General features: G+C 50.9%; 6 protein-coding genes across 6 annotated transcripts; 2 read left to right on the top strand and 4 right to left on the bottom strand.

Annotated features, from left to right (window-relative positions):
• Nucleotides 1-359: 359 nt before the first annotated feature.
• Nucleotides 360-3869, bottom strand: SNOG_04470 (hypothetical protein; the record flags this gene model as incomplete). Its single annotated transcript, XM_001794835.1, has 3 exons — nucleotides 360-1851; nucleotides 1898-3665; nucleotides 3718-3869. The coding sequence occupies 3 exons, from the start codon at nucleotides 3867-3869 to the stop codon at nucleotides 457-459; spliced, it is 3315 nt and encodes a 1104-aa protein (XP_001794887.1). The 3' UTR covers nucleotides 360-456.
• A 439-nt stretch (nucleotides 3870-4308) lies between these two features.
• Nucleotides 4309-5839, bottom strand: SNOG_04469 (hypothetical protein; the record flags this gene model as incomplete). The annotated part of the gene is made up of 6 exons (XM_001794834.1): nucleotides 4309-4541; nucleotides 4596-4804; nucleotides 4854-4935; nucleotides 4983-5053; nucleotides 5102-5447; nucleotides 5488-5839. The coding sequence occupies 6 exons, from the start codon at nucleotides 5837-5839 to the stop codon at nucleotides 4381-4383; spliced, it is 1221 nt and encodes a 406-aa protein (XP_001794886.1). The 3' UTR covers nucleotides 4309-4380.
• Nucleotides 5840-6499: 660 nt separating this feature from the next.
• On the bottom strand, nucleotides 6500-7671 carry SNOG_04468 (hypothetical protein; the record flags this gene model as incomplete). Its single annotated transcript, XM_001794833.1, has 3 exons — nucleotides 6500-7083; nucleotides 7130-7624; nucleotides 7653-7671. 3 exons carry the CDS (start codon nucleotides 7669-7671, stop codon nucleotides 6500-6502), a joined length of 1098 nt encoding a protein of 365 aa, XP_001794885.1.
• Nucleotides 7672-9855: 2184 nt separating this feature from the next.
• Nucleotides 9856-10948, top strand: SNOG_04467 (hypothetical protein; the record flags this gene model as incomplete). The annotated part of the gene is made up of 3 exons (XM_001794832.1): nucleotides 9856-9922; nucleotides 9985-10744; nucleotides 10789-10948. 3 exons carry the CDS (start codon nucleotides 9856-9858, stop codon nucleotides 10946-10948), a joined length of 987 nt encoding a protein of 328 aa, XP_001794884.1.
• Nucleotides 10949-11979: 1031 nt separating this feature from the next.
• On the top strand, nucleotides 11980-13645 carry SNOG_04466 (hypothetical protein; the record flags this gene model as incomplete). Its single annotated transcript, XM_001794831.1, has 5 exons — nucleotides 11980-12168; nucleotides 12219-12487; nucleotides 12539-13041; nucleotides 13135-13337; nucleotides 13430-13645. The coding sequence occupies 5 exons, from the start codon at nucleotides 11980-11982 to the stop codon at nucleotides 13643-13645; spliced, it is 1380 nt and encodes a 459-aa protein (XP_001794883.1).
• A 202-nt stretch (nucleotides 13646-13847) lies between these two features.
• SNOG_04465 (hypothetical protein) lies at nucleotides 13848-15000 on the bottom strand (the record flags this gene model as incomplete). The annotated part of the gene is made up of 2 exons (XM_001794830.1): nucleotides 13848-14301; nucleotides 14354-15000. The coding sequence occupies 2 exons, from the start codon at nucleotides 14998-15000 to the stop codon at nucleotides 13875-13877; spliced, it is 1074 nt and encodes a 357-aa protein (XP_001794882.1). The 3' UTR covers nucleotides 13848-13874.
• Between the last annotated feature and the right edge of the window lie 2665 nt (nucleotides 15001-17665).

Genomic DNA, 17665 nt, shown 5'->3' with positions numbered 1-17665 from the left:
TCTCGCTGTTGATTACCCCATGGGGTAGGCGATGAGATAGTAAAGCTATCAAACATCATGCCACTTCTGCAAGGCAGCGTGTATTGCACCTATGTGCCTGCTATCGCTGAAGGAGTCAATGCGCTGGTTGACGAGGATGTGAAATATTGGTACAAGTCAGCAGAGTGCAGAAGGTCGAGGCTTCGATAGATCGAAAATACCTCGCCTGAGACCATGACGAAAAGAATCAGAGGTCGGCATTTGGTAAGACAGTGACGTGATCGTGGGATGTCTTCACCGTTGTGCAGCATCGAGAACAGGATATTTGAAACGAGCTAAATACATCACAAAAGCAACCACCACACCAACTCGCAATCATTGTGAACAAATACATCTGCAATATCAAGCATTGCTCCAACGATAACGTCTACACCCTCACCCCCGAGCGCTCCATACATATCTCATCCCACTACCCTCCTAATCCTCCAGCACAACCTTCAGGGTGACAATCTCAAACGCTCTAACTCCCACCACAACCCCCTTCTCCTTCCCTCCATCCCCTCCATGCACATCCTTAACCTCAAGACTCTCCTCCTCATCCTCCAACGCATTGCACTTGACCACTTTCTTCACCTTCAGCGCCCCCCACGTCAACACGCCCTTACTCTTGCCTCCCAACGCATCGTAAATGCGCAGAATGACGCTGTGTCCAGACTTTACGGGCAAGTCATGGCGCGAGATGTCTTCGTCGTCTTCGGCGCGCTTGATGGTGTCGAGGATGAGGTTTGGCGCATTGTGTATGGCGAAGGTGTTGAGTATACTCGGACTCTTCACGCTGGCAGAGTGCCCGATGATTTTAAGCGGATTGTTAAATTCGAATGCCTTTCTCACCGTGCGTTCATCCAGACCACCTTTGTGCGGGAAGATAGCGTAGCGCGTAGAGTGGTGGCCCATATCCGCATGAGCATCTGGGGCTTTGGGACTTCTCAGCAGGCTGAGACGCATGACGTTGCCCTGGGTAGCGAAACCAAATTTGCTGTCATTGAGAATGGAAACGCCGTAGGTAGCTTCACTTAGGTCGGCCCATTTGTGCACGCAGACTTCGAACTTGGCCATGTCCCAGGTCGTGTTGTAGTGGGTCGGGCGGCGGACGACACCGAATTGCGTTTCGTAGCTGGCTTCGGTGTTGACGATGTCGACTGGGAATTCGACCTTGAGGAATTTCATGGTCTCGTGCCATTCGATGTCGGCGTCGATTTCGAGGGCGGTGGGGGCGTTGCCGACGGCTGCAGGGAGGGACAACGTGGTTTTGATCCAGGACTTGTCTGAAATCTTGGTCTCAATCTCGAGCGATACGCGGTGAATACTGGACTCAGTGATGGTGACTTTACTGGGCGAGAGTTCTTGGCGGGACTTGAGGTGGTAGACTTCGACGTCCCAAGCCTGCCAGTAGAGCGGCTTGTCGTCGTAGATGACGAGTTGAGCAGCCTTCTGGCCCCTGGGGACAACCTCGCGGTCCGCAGAGATGTCGTATAGAGATGTGATGGCGCCATCAGTCACCTTGACGATGAACTGGGCGTTGCGAAGCTCGAATTCGTTGGAGCTGAGTTGCTTGATCGCTGCGGTACTGGCAGAATATGGCGAAGCTAGTGGCCGGACATCGAGTGGGCCCAGACCATTGCCGTGGGCGAGACCGTATGGTGCCTTGCTTGCAGCACCGGGCAGCTTCACGATCTCACTTCGCTGCCACGGGAGTGTGTTCATGGCAACGAGCTTGCTATCCGCCGTCAAGCTCTTCGCATCGTCGAATCCGAGCTCCGACAACGCATCTGAGAGCAACCGCTCACCAGTGGAGAAGACCTGAGCATAAATCTATGATCGTCAGCAGAATCCCACCTCTTGGACATCCTACACATACCTTATCAGAGTCATCATAGCACATCTCAATCGAGCTGCCCGGCAAGCAATCATGAAACTGGCAAAGCAGCACATTCTCCCACATGTCATCAATGTCCTTCTTTGGGTATTTGTACGCGCTCTTCTTTCCGAAGCCATTCTTGATAGTTGCAAGGGTGGCCAGATACTCAATATCTCTTAGCATGATCTCCGCTTTGCGATTGTTGCGCTTGTTGTTTGATTGTGTAGTGTACGTGCCGCGATGCAACTCAAAGTAGAGCTCGCCATACCATGTCACTAGCTCAGTGCCATTCTCAATCTTCTTCTCTAGACGGTCGAAGAAGTCGTCTGCAGAGCCACCGAGTTTAATACGGGGGAGAAGACCGGTCTTGTCGCTCATGCCGCGGCATCGGCGGAGCTTCTCGAGGTGCTGCCATGTTGGACCGCCTCCACCATCACCCTTACCAAAGACAAGTAGTGATGTCTTGTCTTGGTCGAGCGACTTGTGTTGTGACACACTTCTCTTGACATCGCCAAAGTCGGCTTCAGCTGTGTATGTTTCGCATGGTGGCATATGGCAGATGACCTGGCTGTTGTCGAGCGCAACCCAATTGAACGTCGTATGCGGGAAGTTGTTGATGTTGTTCCAGCTCAACTTCTGTGTGAGAAACCTCGTCATACCAGAAATGCGGCAGACTTGTGGTAATTGTGTCGAGTAGCCGAAAGTGTCGGGCAACCAGAAGGTCTTGCAGCGCTGTCCGAACCTGCTCTCGAAGTAGCGCTGGCCGTACAAGAACTGCCTGATCAGTGATTCTCCACCAGGCAAGTTGGTGTCGTGTTCGACCCAGCTACCACCAATGGGCTGGAAAGAGCCCTCCTTGATCTTCTTCTTGACGCGATCGAAAGTCGAAGGGTAATCTTGTTCTAGCCACTTGTACTGCTGTGCCTGTGTGCAGCAGAATCGCAACTCGGGGTATCGCTCGATCAGATCGCACTGACTTGACCACGACCGATTGACCTTGCGCTTTGTCTCTGCGAACGGCCACAGCCAACACGTATCGATGTGACAGTATCCAATGCCCGACACAATTGGCTCATTGTCCGTCTCATACACCTTATGCGAGTCAATCTTGTCTCCAAGATACCCCTTCGCAATCTTGCGCCCCTCGGCAATACCCTCATTACTCCCACCGTCCGCGATGAAAGCGTCAATAATGCGATTCGCCACCTGCTGCGCCTCATGCGCCTCCACCGACTCACCCGGGAACTCCCTTGCCGCATCCGAAATCTCCCAAAAGTCAAAGTACAGCGCCCTCGCCTCGAGATTGACAGCCACGATATCCGCCGTGTGCAGCTGATAGTACCTATCCGGGTCCGGGGGCTGAATCGAGTCTCCGCCCGGCGCATTGCCAAACATGCCATTGCACGCCATCTCGATGTAGAACGTATGTTCCTTGCCGTCCCTGAAGCTGTCTGGCAGAATCCACTCAACACGCTCACCACCGCCAGTCAAGCCATGCACAGTATGTCCATCCTCGGTCCAAATCAAGCCCTCGTTATTCGCATCCCACACAAACTCCAGGCGCTCTTTCTTCAGCATATCCTTCGGCACCGTAAGCCGCACCTTGAACCAATGCGTCGACCAACTCGGCCCAAACGACTCGCCGACCTTCGTATCTTTGAATTCATGGGACGTCGCTTCCTTGAACAGCGGGCGCGAGAGGTTTGGCGGCGAGTAGACGGACAGCTTGACCCATTCGGGGCCCGAGGCGGTAGCTTCGCGCAGCTTGCTGATTACGTATTAGAACCAGATGGTACTCGCGGAAGCTATAAAAGACTCACCCAACGATGCCTTGCTCCCGATACTGTCCGCCGTCTGTGAATTGCCTCAAGCGGTCCTGATAAATGTGGTGGATCTGCTTGCCTACGGGACCGGCCGCGTGTCTGGGGTAGTCGGAAGCGGCCACCATGTTGCGATGAGACTCGCCACCCATGATTGCAATTGCGGTTTGACAGTGAGGAACGAGCAGCTTAGAAGATAGAAGTCAAGAACGCGAAGATGCAGTGGATTGGTGGATATGTAAGTGTAGCTATGCAGTCAGCTGCGAGCTTGTCGTGTACCTTGCATGGAGCTGGGAGCTTGGAGCTGTCTTCCCCGCATGGAGCCAAGTGGGTCTAGTGATCCGCCGCGACTCCACCACGCCATCTGATGACCACAATTTTCCTCTCACAGGCGTGAAATTGTCGTCATTTGATGTTCGCGATGGTGTACATCTCATCATTTCCGATCAAAAAGCAGTCTTGTATGATGTTTGCACCATGAATATGGTCCACCTTCCTCATTCATGGCTTCGGGACAATATGATGACTTCCAACCTTCATTTGTGGGGCAGATAAGCATCACACCTCTAATTCACGACTCATCATAAGACATGCACCAAAAGCTCTATAATCATTGTAATCATTTACCCAAAAACGCCTATGCATGTTGCCAACTATCATCGCCTACTTGATCCTCTCCAACCTCGCCCTGTTCATGGCAATCTGATCATCCACCTTGTCAGTCTTGCCCGTGATGCGATCAATGTGTTTGTTCTGTGTATCCACCTCCTCGCCCATAGCTTGGCCGAGGTGGCGGAGACGTTTAGCTGCGCCGTGGAGGGCATCTATCATTCCGCGTTAGCCCAACTATCATACTTGACTAGCATAGAGGTACGTACCCAAGTTGCCATCGATTTCGTTCTCCATCTCGTCGTCTTCCGAGTCGGCTTCGAATTGGTACTTGGCACGGTCCGCGAGCGTGCTCTTCTTTTGGCCAGCGCTCATGTTCTGTAGGCCGCGGGTGGCGCCGTCGTTGCGCGCGGCGGAGTCCCAGGCAGCTTTGCGCGTGGCATCGCGCTGTTCGCGCTCCTGGCGGTGGGTTTCCATGCTGTAGATCATTAGCGTGAGCTAAATCAGGGGAGAGTGGGTGAGCTCACATCTTATCATCACGTTCCTGGCGACGGGAGGATGCGGTGAAGGGATTGGAGACGTGCATTGCGAACATGGACTTGTTGAGAGCTGTGGATGTCAGTACGAATTCTTGACACATAGGAAGCGATACGTACTCTTCAGCTCACGAGCCTTCTCCTCTGCGAGTCTGTTCTGTGTGCTCGCGAGATCGAGGTTGCGTTCAGTGCTGTCACATAGTTAGCATGCTACTTCCCAACTCCTGACACATACGTACTTATGAATGCGCTCGCCCTGCGCGCCAAGTCGAGCAAGAGTATCACGACCCGTCTCCTCGGCCTGCTGCGCCAGCCTCAAAGCGTTCCTCGTGCTTGACACATCCTGCTGCTTCATGAACTTGATCTCATTCTTAGTCGCACTAATGTCTTCCTCCTCCTGCTCCTCAGCCGTCAGCTCGCGATCGCCGTATGCTCCGTATCCACCAGAGCCAGAAGATTGCCCATAGCCGCCGGCTCCACTGTCTCCATAGGCACCGCTCTGGCCGTATGCGCCCGACTGTTGGGGCGGAGGTCCCTGATGTCGAGTCGGAGCGTTGCCGAAGAGCTCGTTGCGACCGGCGTCGGATGGTCATGGTGTCTTGCGAGTTTGTTCGTCCTAGACCACCATATCCCCCGGCTCGCGCAGCTGGCGCAGGAGCACCTCCGAAGCGGTCGGCACCATAGCCTGACTGTGCGCCATAGCTTCCTCCTTGGGAGCCGTAGCCTGCAGGTCGCTGTTGTCCTCCGTATGCTTGGCCGGGACCTGTCGCAGCGGGGCTCTTCTCTTGGCGGAACGAAGAGTTGCTGCTGCCACCGCTGTAGGCTGGAGGTGCCTGTTGGGCGTATGGGTCGTTCGCTGGGGGCGCAGCGTATGGGTTTTGGGCCGCTGGGCTGTCCTTCTTCTTCCTACCACCGAAGAGGGCAGAGCGGTTGCTGTCCTCGCCTTCCTCGCCCTTCTTCTTGCTTAGAAAGCCCATGGTTGCGTGTGGTTATGTCTTTGAACGACGGTCCAAGGCCGCGGTGGAAGTCGGTCCAAGGCAGCTGAAACTGTGGGGGTGAGCTTATCGATTGGCTTGTGACTTCGATGTCCACAATCCGTGCAAAGAGTCGAGGTAGTATGTGAAGAGGATTAGGATCGCGAAATTGAAGTGCTGGGTTGAGTGTATTTGAATGTTACAGGGGAGCGAGAAAGCGTTTGGACAGTGGATGCGCGGTGCATTGGGCGTTTCGACCAGAACACCGCCCAAGCACTGACGAGGTCCAGAAGGCTGAGCACTCGCCACACGAAGACAGGATTCACCATGCAAGAGACATGCAACTGCATCGGTACAAAGTACACGCGATTATTACGTTTCGCTAGACAGACTTTATTGAATTCCAAGTTCAGCTTCGAACCTAAGTGACCATTCCACTGCCCGATCATGGGAATGGGATGGGTCGTGGCTTCCGTTCCTGTCCCGCACTGCACTGTCCCTGCATAACCATACGGGCAGCCCAACGACCCAACTGTGCAAATTAAGGTCTGATTGAGATACAGCGCCTCAAACACCATGTCGCTGTATCGACGTATGCAGCAAATCGATTATGCGGATGTTTTACCAATTCCGCGATGCCAACAACCCTCGCACGTTCAGATACTATTTTGCTCCTGTCAATGCATCAAGCCGCAGCTTTGCATGCTGCGACCACATTTCGACATTGCCTTCGGGTACCGCTTCTCCGTCGGATGAAGGCAGATCGTCGTGCTCCTCTTTTGTCCATATCTCAGTACCCTCAACCACAGGAAATGGCGTCAAGACTCTGCTTATGTCTCCCCACCACACCTCACCAAACCTGCGATACCAGTCTACTGTCTTCTTGAGACCTTCGTCGAAACTTGTCTTCGGTTCCCAGCCCAGCGCTGCAAGTTTCGAGCCATCTGTAGCGTATCTCTGGTCGTTGAAAGGTCGATCTTCTGTGTGCTGCACCCATTCCTTCAGTTCGGCTGGTGTGTCGTGCTCTAGTCCAAATATGTCGAGAAGTTGGTGACATATTTCGGTATTGGATATCTCATCTTTCGATGCGATGTTGTAGATCTGACCGATGACGCCTTTGTGGAAGATGGTGTCGAGCGCGTCTACAATATCGCCGGCATAGAGGTATCGTCGCGTAGGCGATCCGTCGCCATGGAGTAGCAGCTTCTGTTGGCGCTGGAGTAGCATGATAAATTTCGGTATGATCTCTGCGTTATGTTAGCCATGAGCCCGTCTACTCGAGGTTTCACATACTCTCGGGAAACTGATGTGGTCCATAGACGTTGTTTGCCCTGATGGTGATCAAAGGCAACTTGAAGCTGCTCCGATATGCGCTGACCATCATCTCTGCCGCGGCTTTGCTGGCTGAGTATGGGTTTGTGGGCGCCAATATACTCGTCTCGCCGAGATCAGCAGCACCAACAGGCACATCGCCGTACACTTCGTCTGTCGAGATGTGTATGAACCTGTTCACGCCATGTTCTCGAGCTCTCTCGAGGAGCACATGTGTGCCATATACGTTCGTGTTCGTAAATTCGTATGAGTTTCCAAAGCTTAGGTCGACGTGCGATTGCGCTGCGAAGTGGAAGATGGTGTCAATCTTGTGCTTGCGAAGCACCCGTTTGACATCCGCGGGCGATGTAATGTCGCCATTTTCGAAACTGAAGTTTGCCTTGTCGTCGAGTATGCGCGTGTTGTTGAGCGTAGCGCAGTAGTCGAGCTTGTCGAAAGACACTACGTTGTAGTGGTCTGGGTATGTAAGTACGAGATGGCGCACGAACCAGCAGGCACTGCATGCCGTTAGTGTAGGCTTGTGCAGTATGCATTTGAGATGTCTGTGACCCCTTGCATACTCGTTTCACGAACCACGTACATAAAGCCCGCTCCGCCAGTTACAAGTATGTTTTTTGCATTGTGCAATGGCTCAAACTTGGTTTCTCCCGTGAGCACTGGCGCTTGTCTCCAGAGCTCTTCCTTCACATAGGTTCTTGGGTTCAGGAAGGTAGATCGTCGCCGGCCTGATCTTTCATTAGTCTCGCACTGTACTCCCAACACGATGCAAGATGGACCCACGCTTCACACCTCGCTGGCCATTGGGGACGGTGTCGGTCGCCTCAGGACTTTGAATCGCGGACATACCAGCGCGCAGGGCTATCAGAGCCCAGTGTGGTAGCAGGTATATTCTGTAATGACGAGAGCATCTCGAAGCCACCGGGTGTTCATGAGCGCGCAATGTCGCGTCGCTGATAGAAAGAGTGATGCGACGCTAGCGCGATGGATCGGGTAGTCCTTCCGCTGGCACAGATTACGTCATGCCACCTGCGAACTCTACCCCATGTTCGATGCACGATGCACGTGTTCTCGCAGGTCGAGAAATACGCTGTTGCCATGATTGCGACATACAAAGACAAGGCCAACGATCGAAAATTCCAAGAGACAAAAGTATGCCATTTACCCGAGAACGGCAGTATTTAAGTTAGGCAGAAGCCGCATATCAAGTGTGGCTACGCTATGTCTCCTGGGAGTTTGTGTCTTACGATATGCTGTTGACCTCAAACAAATAGACACGCTCTCTCCTTAACAGTCTATTTTTTATTCCTTTTCCATTTCTTCATCGCTTCCGCGCAGTTTTCCCTAGTCTTACACAAATCATTCTTACGGCGCCAGATTCCCAAATCTCATGCGCCCTGCTCCGAGTACGAAACGCATGAAAAATGCACAGCAAAATCGTGGCCCGCAAGCTTATTGTGATAAGATAAGGGATACCCTCACATCAGCCGCCCGGCCTATAGAATAGGCCTGGCGTATGCTGTGCAATGCAGTCGGTCGGGGTTGGTGCGGGGCACATTCAAAGCCCCCTACAGGAATACGCCTCCAGTACAATTCTGTCTGGTAGGAAGGATATTCTGGAGGCCCAGGATACTCTTCAGCTTACCCCACCAATATTCTTAGAGTGAGCTCAATACGTCAGGGTCGTCCCCAGGTCAGGGTTTTCCTTACAAATCATGCCTTAAAAGGGGCTTTATCCGTACTTGTGAAGCTTGTCGATAGATCTGTAAGAGGAATATAGATCTCATTATCAGAACTCGGACCTAGCTGGAAGACGACTAGACGAATGATCTTGCGAATTCACGAATGACAAATTTGACGCCTTAGCATCATGGAACCAAGCGATATGGACGGCAATCCTAGCTCTGAGGCGCCATTTTGGACTCAATTCGCCTCTTGGATTACCCTGCCTCGCATACTAGCTCTATTGTTATTAGCTTTCGCTGTTGATTATGCTTGGATGCTGTATACGAGATGGCGCATGGTAAGCAGAAATTCAACATAAAAGATGCTAGTACTAACAGAATAATAGCCACCAGGGCCATTTCCGTGGCCTATATGTGGCAACACATTCAGCCTCCCCGACAATAAGCCTTGGTACCGCTTCGAGAAGCTCTCGAAAGAACACAACTCTCCTCTGATCACATTCTGGCTTGGGAGGTACGTTCAGAGACACTAGTAGTGTACTTTGGTTGCTCATCTGTTTCAAGGAGACCAAGCATATGGATCAATGATGCCTGGGCTGCCGACGAGCTCCTAGTCAAACGAGCAGGGATATACAATTCACGCCCACGCATGCTCATATTTGCCGAGCTGGGCGCAGGGCAGGCTAATCTTCTGCACAAATACACATACACCAAGGACCAACGCGACCGCTTTCGTATTCTAAAGAAACTCACTCACTTCGGTGTTGGCATACAATAAGTGAGTGACATTGGACAACCAACCTTCACGGCTAACATACGCAGGTCCAAGGATACCGTACCTTCCAGGATGATGAGAACAAAGTCGTTGTTCACGACCTTCTCACATCACCTGAAGCGTTCTTTACTCACTTCGAACGTTATGCTGCAAGCGTCGTTTCCATCATTGGTTTTGGTCGTCGCATTTCAACCACCACAGACCCAATCATTACAGAGGTTATCGGCTTCATGCAAGCAGCCGCACATGCTGCAGTCATCGCCAAGGACTTTCCACGAGTGATGGAGAGCTTTCCATGTTTGTCCTTCACACGAGACTTGACAAATAGCACATCTAACATGAAACAGGGGTATCGACAGTATCGAATTGGTTGGCACAACGAAAGGTTAACATGGGCAGTCTGGTGTATGCCAGCAAACACGACAGCAGCGCTCGTCACGGGTTCTTCTACGCTCTCGCTCAAGAAGCCAACGAATCCGAGCAAGATAACTACTGCAAATATCTTTTCCGCGAAGGCCCCAAGTACAATCTTACTCCTGATGAACTTTCCAATCTAGCTGCAAATCTGTTGGGAGCTGGCGCCGACACCTCAAGCAGCACCCTTATCACTGCAGTGCTAGCCATGCGCGCGTTCCCAGAGACAATGAAACCTGGATGGGAAGAACTCAATCGAGTAGTCGGTCATGACCGCAGCCCGGGTGTTGGCGATGAGTTACCATACATGCGTGCCTTTGTCAAAGAAGTATTTCGCTGGCGCTCGGTTGCCATTATTGGAGGCACTGCGCATGCGCCTACACAAGATGATATGTGGAACGGGCATCTCATCCCGAAGGGCACCTGGATTCAAGGAAACGTTTGGGCAATACATCACAACGAGAGAGAATTCCCAGAACCGGATCGCTTCAACCCGAGGAGGTTCTTGGATACCGAGGATGCGAGGCCGTTCCCGGGTGAAAAGGGTTATATGACTTTTGGTTGGGGTCGCAGGTCTTGCAATGGACAGGCGTTGGCTGAGCAGGGCACGTTCCTGAGTGTTTGTAGGTTGATCTGGGCGTACAAAATCGAGCCAGCTGTCGATGAAGATGGAAATGAGGTGCCGGTGGATATTTTTGCTTACACGTAAGTACTTATCGCAGCGGTTGTATTGTGCTGACGCGAACTAGTAACGGGTCAAACTGGCGACCTGAGCCATTCAAAGTCAAGTTTATGCCTCAGAGTGAGGCGATCAAGCGGACTATCGAAAGAGAGGGGAAGCAGGCGCTGGAAAATCTGTCCAAGTACGACCGCGAAACGAAGTACAGGTTCAGTACTTTTGGTAGATGAGTCGGCGTTTGGATGTGTACTTGCGGAGTTTGGACTCGATTCCAATTTGGTTGAGTCCATCGAGCGAAGCATTTTGGTATCACTTCACGGGGACACACACTACTCATGCTGCAAAACAAGCTGCCTCTTGCGCTCTTATACAAATCTGTTTCACTCAACACTTCTCGCATAAACAAACCTTGCGACATTCTTTGCAAGGAAAACGCGATTTACGTCACCTTTGCGATATGGGTAATTGGCTTTATGGAATACCATATTCGAGACTAGAGTTCCATTGCCACCAACAGCACCTGTTTACTATACTTGCTTTTTTTTTTAGTAAGATTCATCATCTATGCTTCCTTGCCTGCGACTAATTGATTTCAATGCGCAGAAACTTAGGGTAGTGTACTACTTCCGGTTTTCGCAACACCGTATCGACCGAACGTCTGAAGACTACCGTAGTATATATACATATACATTAGTCTTCCGCAAGACTGACGAAATTGAACGCGAAACGGCAGACTTCTGGATCATGCTTGTACCTACCGGCATTCACTTCTCTTCCTACTACAAACGTCCCACTGATGGGAATACCCTGGATGATCGCACAACTTCAAATTCGATAGAATCAGTAGTTGCTTAGAAGCGCCCCACAATTGATTTACTGGTGGACCTCAAAACGCCATTCAGGGTGCTGAAAAGCCCTGAGTGATAGAACGAGGAGATACGATAAACACAATTATTCAGGAAGAGTATGGGAGCCTGAGACAGTTTCGCATTTCCTTCAGCCTTTGGAAACTCTGGAACCACTGACTTATCATGCTATGTAAGCCCAAGTGCGGGAAGAGCATCTGGATTATATTTGCCGGTGCATGCTACTTCATTCGGCTAGCCTTCATGCCGACCCTGTTACTCCGCTTTGCGGAGTAAGATCACCATCCCCATACCCCGCAAACGATTCATGTACCATGTAAGCTGTGAGTGGAAGTAGATAAGTGTAGTGTACCTCCGTGAGTCTCACCGTACTGCATCGTCCCCGTTTCCACACCATGACTTCGATAGATAAGTCCACGCTGTGGGCCAACCGCAAATGTCTCCTCATCTGTTCAGCGGTCGCAATGGCCAGCATGCAGTACGGTATAGATACTGCAGCGGTGGGAGGTTTGCAAGCGATGCCGGGATTCCTGATGGTGTTTGGGTATGAAGATCCCACGAGTCCGCTGGGTTATGGCATTGATGTATGTGTGTCGCATGTAGACATCAATGGAGTTGCTGATGTGTGAGGTAGTCGACCGTACAACAGCTCATGACCAGCCTGATGAATTTAGGGGCCTGCATCTCCTCCATCGCGGCAGGTATCTTCGGCGCCTACTTTGGTCGCAGACCAGCTTTATGGCTGGCATGTCTCTTGTGCTCTGGATCTGTCGCATTACAGATCGGGTCGTCTTCACCGGCGGGTCTCTACGTCGGCCGCCTCTTCCTGGGGTTCTCAAATGGATTCTTCGTAGTCTTCTCGACTGTGTATTGCAGTGAAGCGGCACCCGCACATCTTCGAGAGTAAGATGATCTCCTGAGTCGCAGAACATCTCTCGATACTGACTTTCATAGAATCATGGTCGGACTCTTTTCTTTCTATGTTAACCTTGGCAGCATCATCGGCTCCGTGGTCGACAACTATACGAAGCACCATCTCAGCAAACTCAGCTATCGCATTCCGCTAGCTTGTATGTTCATCGTCCCATGTCTCCTGACAATTTCCCTCCTCTTCGTCCCAGAAAGTCCTCGGTGGCTGCTACACCATGATCAGACCGATGCAGCGCGCAAGTCACTGGAAACGCTCCGGTCCGACCACGGCGAGCAACTCGAACTGGAATGGGCGGAGATGCTACGCGGAGTTGCAGAAGAACAGCGCATCGCCAAGAGTACGCAGCTCATGGACATGTTCAAGGGCCATGATCGTCGACGAACGCTATTGTGCTACGCTACGATTGCGTCGCAATCTGCGTCGGGAAGCTGGTTTTTCATTGGTTACCAGACATACTTCTTGAGCCTTGCTGGTATTACCAAAGCTTTCGAGTACACCATTATGATTACCTGTATCGGCTTCATTGGTGTGCATGTCGGGCTGTTCAGTATGAACAAGATTTGTGGGAGGAGATCGATTATGATTGTAGGTGCTTTAAGCTGTGGACTATGCGAGTTAGCGTGCGGCATTGCTTCGAGCGTTTCGCCAAACTCAAAGGCGACGGGCAACGTGTTGGTCGCTTTTACCGCGCTTTTCATGTTTTGCTATAATGCCGGAGTAGGAGTCGCAACTTCGCCCTTAGCAACGGAAATGGTCAGCTCGCGACTTCGTGCTTCGACCGTAGGAAGCGCTAACGCGCTCGGGTACTTCCTCGCATGGCTCGTGGGCTTTTGTACGCCATACTTCATTAATCCGCAGGATCTGAACTGGTGAGTGTGACAACTCTTACTTCAAACCGAAACTGACATGACTAGGGGCCGCAGTATTCGTACATTTGGGCCGCTTCGAACTTCATATGTCTGATTTGGTTCTATTTCTTCATTCCGGAGACGAAAGCGCGATCCCTAGAGGAACTCGATGAGATCTTCGAGGAGGGTATTTCTGCGAGAAAGTTCAAGCAGTATCAGTGCCGAATCGTAGAAGACGCCAAGCACGATGTTTTCGGAGAGAAGGTCGAAGCCGTGAAGTAAAGTTTCCTAGGGTACTGTCAGAGTGCCCTTGAGTGCGAGGAATCAGGACTGTGATTGGAGACTCAGATAGATTCACGCTGACAGAATTCGGAGGCAATCAGGGAAATACTTGAACAGCATCAATATATGGCACTTGCTCAAGTATTCTTAATGTAATGGAAGTGACCGTAGTACGATCGGCCTCTGGCTCAGCAAATATTTTAGCGAGAAGGAGTCTGTTCAACGATATCTACATGCTTATTTCGCTGGTATGGGTGCTTGATGCCTTTGGAGCCTTCGATTCAAGATCCTCCATCTGCACCAGAGAGATTTCGTCACCATCGCCACGGTGTACTGCATATGTCTGTGCGTAGGTGATAGCATGTGGAGCCCTGCTCGACCTTTTATCCAGGCCACTTTTGAATATATGTGGTCCACCCGCACCACTGCGATTGCCTTCCTTTGAGTAAACATGCGTAGCGTCTCTCCGGGAGCCAAGTGCCTTGGGAAAGAGACGGACAAGCATGATACGTATGGATGGCATGCATATGCAAACAACACCGACACCCATTTCAATATTGGACCAGTGAATTATCTGGGCCTGGTCCCATGTCGGATTCATCGAGGTAGCAAATTTTACGAGCGATTGAAGTCGAAGTCCAGAAACCACGGTGATGCTGGAAGTTTATTAACACTGGCCCTTGGAAATCTAGAGCCCGGGCAACTTACAAGGTACCGACGAGAAACATCAAGCTCACGCATATCTTGCGACGCCAGGACAACTGAAGGTGGTATACCTCGTATAGTGGTAAAGCCAGCATCCAGATGTCAATAACAATGCTGATGATGGCATTCGACCAGGCTATGGCATTCAAGTTGTTGCAGTGGCCAGAGGTAGAGCTTGTGTCATCCCATTGCGTCCAGTAGTACGATATTGGTCTGCACTGGAAGACGCCAACGATTATAAATACAATGCCATATATGACATTGAATACGACTGTTGCCCATAGCAATCGTCGAGTCCAGGTTTTTGGGAAGATCCTGAGGAAGAAGAAGAGGAGTGCAAGCTTGACTGTCGGCACCATCAAGAAATATGTGAGTGTCAAGATGTACAACCAAAAGGAGAAGCGCGTAATGTTTTCGAATGGGACAGCCCATACATCTTTTCCGATTCCATTGGGTATGACACCTCTGTCAATAATGATGACGGTAGCGATTCCCAGTATAGTAGCTCCTAGCACGATGTAGTCGTCCACGTCGAGTCCTTTTAGGCCGGAGGTCAAGCACTTATGGAAAATGCGCAACGCACAACAGGTAGCTGCGAGTACAACGATGATGATGTTTGTGACGCGGATTTTGTCTGATTCATCGCGCATTGGGGCATTACAAAGCGTTGTAGTAGTGTTCTTGGTAACTGATGAGCAAAGTGAACAATTAGCCAAAACATAAACCAAAGATGTGGTGAAATTTGACTTACACAAACTTTGCCTGAGAGTGCAAGATTTCATTACACATGCATCTGTCGCACCAATGAACTGAGCACTGGTACATAAGCACTTTTGGTCGGTAGGCTGGCAGGGTGAATGATCCAGTGCAGTCATCAGGCAGGATTGCTACCGAGAAGAATCAGTACGCCTTCGATTTCAAATTTTCCTCTTTAGCAGAAACATACCGCGCATGTAGGGAGACTTGGGACTGCAGCAAGCAGTTCCGTAGTATCATCCTGCGCAGTCCCAATTTGGGCCCACGTCAAGACCGACAGGAGGAGGTAAAACAATCTCATAGCGCCCGAGTATACACATCTGCAGAGCTCATCGAAGGCTGAAGTGTACAGCGCTTAAGTAAACTTCATGGGAGTCGATCGTTGTTCAAAAGCAAGTCAAAGGGCATAGCCAGTTCTAGCGATCGTAGCGTACCAATATACCCATCTACCCAACGTCAGCTCATGGCTCAATTACTTTGCCGGGGATCTCTGACTAGCATGGGTGTAATCGATCCCAGGTGGGTATTTCGCTATGATTCGACGTTTCCGGAACGCACAGTCTGCCACAGGACCGTTCCTGGCTAGGCTCCACGAAGGACCGCGGAGACTAGGCTCATAGCTCAGCGGGCTAGACTTCAGTGAGCGACAATCCCGTGAGATAGGCGACCTGGTGCCGATGCTGAACGCGCCTAGAGTGCCTGGGAAAGTTTAAATTTCGCCAATTCCATGTTGCAGACCGCCACCGAAGCAAGGTGCGACATCCTTCGGAAGTTCGGGTCGCTTCCGGAGGAAAGCCAGTTAGGTCTTAGTGGCTTAGGGCTGTACGGATATCTGCATGAAACACCACCACGTGATGGTAACATTGCCCGATTTGGCTGCTGTTTGGGAAATATTCTGGGGATCTGGATGATCGCTGTGGTGCATGTCATCCTACAAAATTTAGATCTCCCCCAGCATTAATGTCGATACTGATCGTGCCCTGATCGATTTCGGAAAGTGCCCTTTTCCAGTATCCTCGAAACCACTTCCTATGTTAAAATTGCCCCGGTTCCTGGATTTGCCGGCGCTCACGTGAAAATACCCGTCAGCAATGTTTAGGTAATTGCTTATTAGGTATCTAGATACACCCAGCAAGCCGTCAATGATCAAGCAGCCCCCGCCAAGTTCCAGGGTCGATCTTGATTCTTTGTTCTCTTTGTCGATTGCGGTCCGGAGCCCCTGATGCTTTCTTTTCGCGACCATGCCCATACATAGGTACGTCGCATTTGTGGCTCAAGGTGGCTCATGCCCCACATGCACATCGACAACGTCTGTAGAAACCTGGGCTGTAAAAGACAAGGGACAGATGGGATCGTGGCTCATCAACCATTTCCGCACGCAATATGCGCTGGAGCAAACTAGAACTAAAAGATACCTAGGGAGTTCCTTAGCACTGGCGCGTATTGACACCATGTGGGGCTGTTGATTCTCAATCATTCTTCCCCGCAAGCGAGGCATGTTAGGGACAACGCCTGATCCAACAGAATACAACAAGCCATCTTCGCAGCATTTTATGGTGAATAGATTTGCTCGTAGCTAGGTGAATAGTACGAATTTTCTTGAGGACTTGCAAAGCTGCTCAGCTGTGATTCAAGAAATTTATGTCTAGGTGTTTACTTTACTCGATGCTTATTACTGCAATGCATTGTCAACACGAACCAAAGTTGCGTTCTGTGCGGGACGGGTGGCGGCTGCTCCGCCTTACTCGATCCGTCTCATATATCGCCATGCCCCTATCACATGCAGAAGAAGCGATTGACGGCATCTCAAGATACGACAGGCCAGTCCTTCCCACGCAAAGAACCATGCTCTTGTTGGAACTGTATCGGCTGCTCCACAGAGCCTCTGTTGTTGTGATGAACACGGCAGTGGGAATAGCACTGCGATCCAAATTCTATGTTATCGCCAGTACCCGGGTCTGAGCACGAGCAGTATTAGCATAAGCAACATCGAAGACGCAACAGATGTGCAGGAGAGCACGCGATCTTGACAAGACTGCATACGCATCAATGCGCTTAGCACAGATTATTCTGGTTCGTTATAGATGAACGTCCACAGGTCCTTACACGTGGATCCCGGGAGTACCTAGTCGAGCAACGTTCATTACGGCCATTTTCGTTGGATATCAATCATCATCGTTGAATCTCACCTATTTTTATTATGAGCCCTAGGTAGTATTACTCCCTCAGCAAGCAAGTACATGGTTCTTCAATTTCAAGACCAGCTGTGCTTACACGTTTGTGCGTTCACGGCAGTAGCTGAAAACTGTACTAACAACGACTCATTTTTGTCGGCAATTGGCAGTTAGAGACGCTCACCGTTCAGTTCCTATCCTTGAACCTTATGCGTTGTTCGGATCGACTATTTTGCGAAAAGAAAAGCAATGGATTGATGCATATTGGATCAATGCTTCGCACCAATGCAAGAAAGAACATGCTTGGGTGTTCGCCTCTCGTGACCTACAGGCGCATGATTAGCAAAACCGACCGCATCGCCAATGGGTGGGTGCAGGCCAAGCC

This window comes from Parastagonospora nodorum (assembly GCF_000146915.1).
Source record: "Parastagonospora nodorum SN15 chromosome Unknown scaffold_6, whole genome shotgun sequence".
In the NCBI taxonomy this organism is placed as follows: Eukaryota; Fungi; Ascomycota; class Dothideomycetes; order Pleosporales; family Phaeosphaeriaceae; genus Parastagonospora; species Parastagonospora nodorum.
This window is presented reverse-complemented; position numbering and strand designations above follow the sequence as displayed.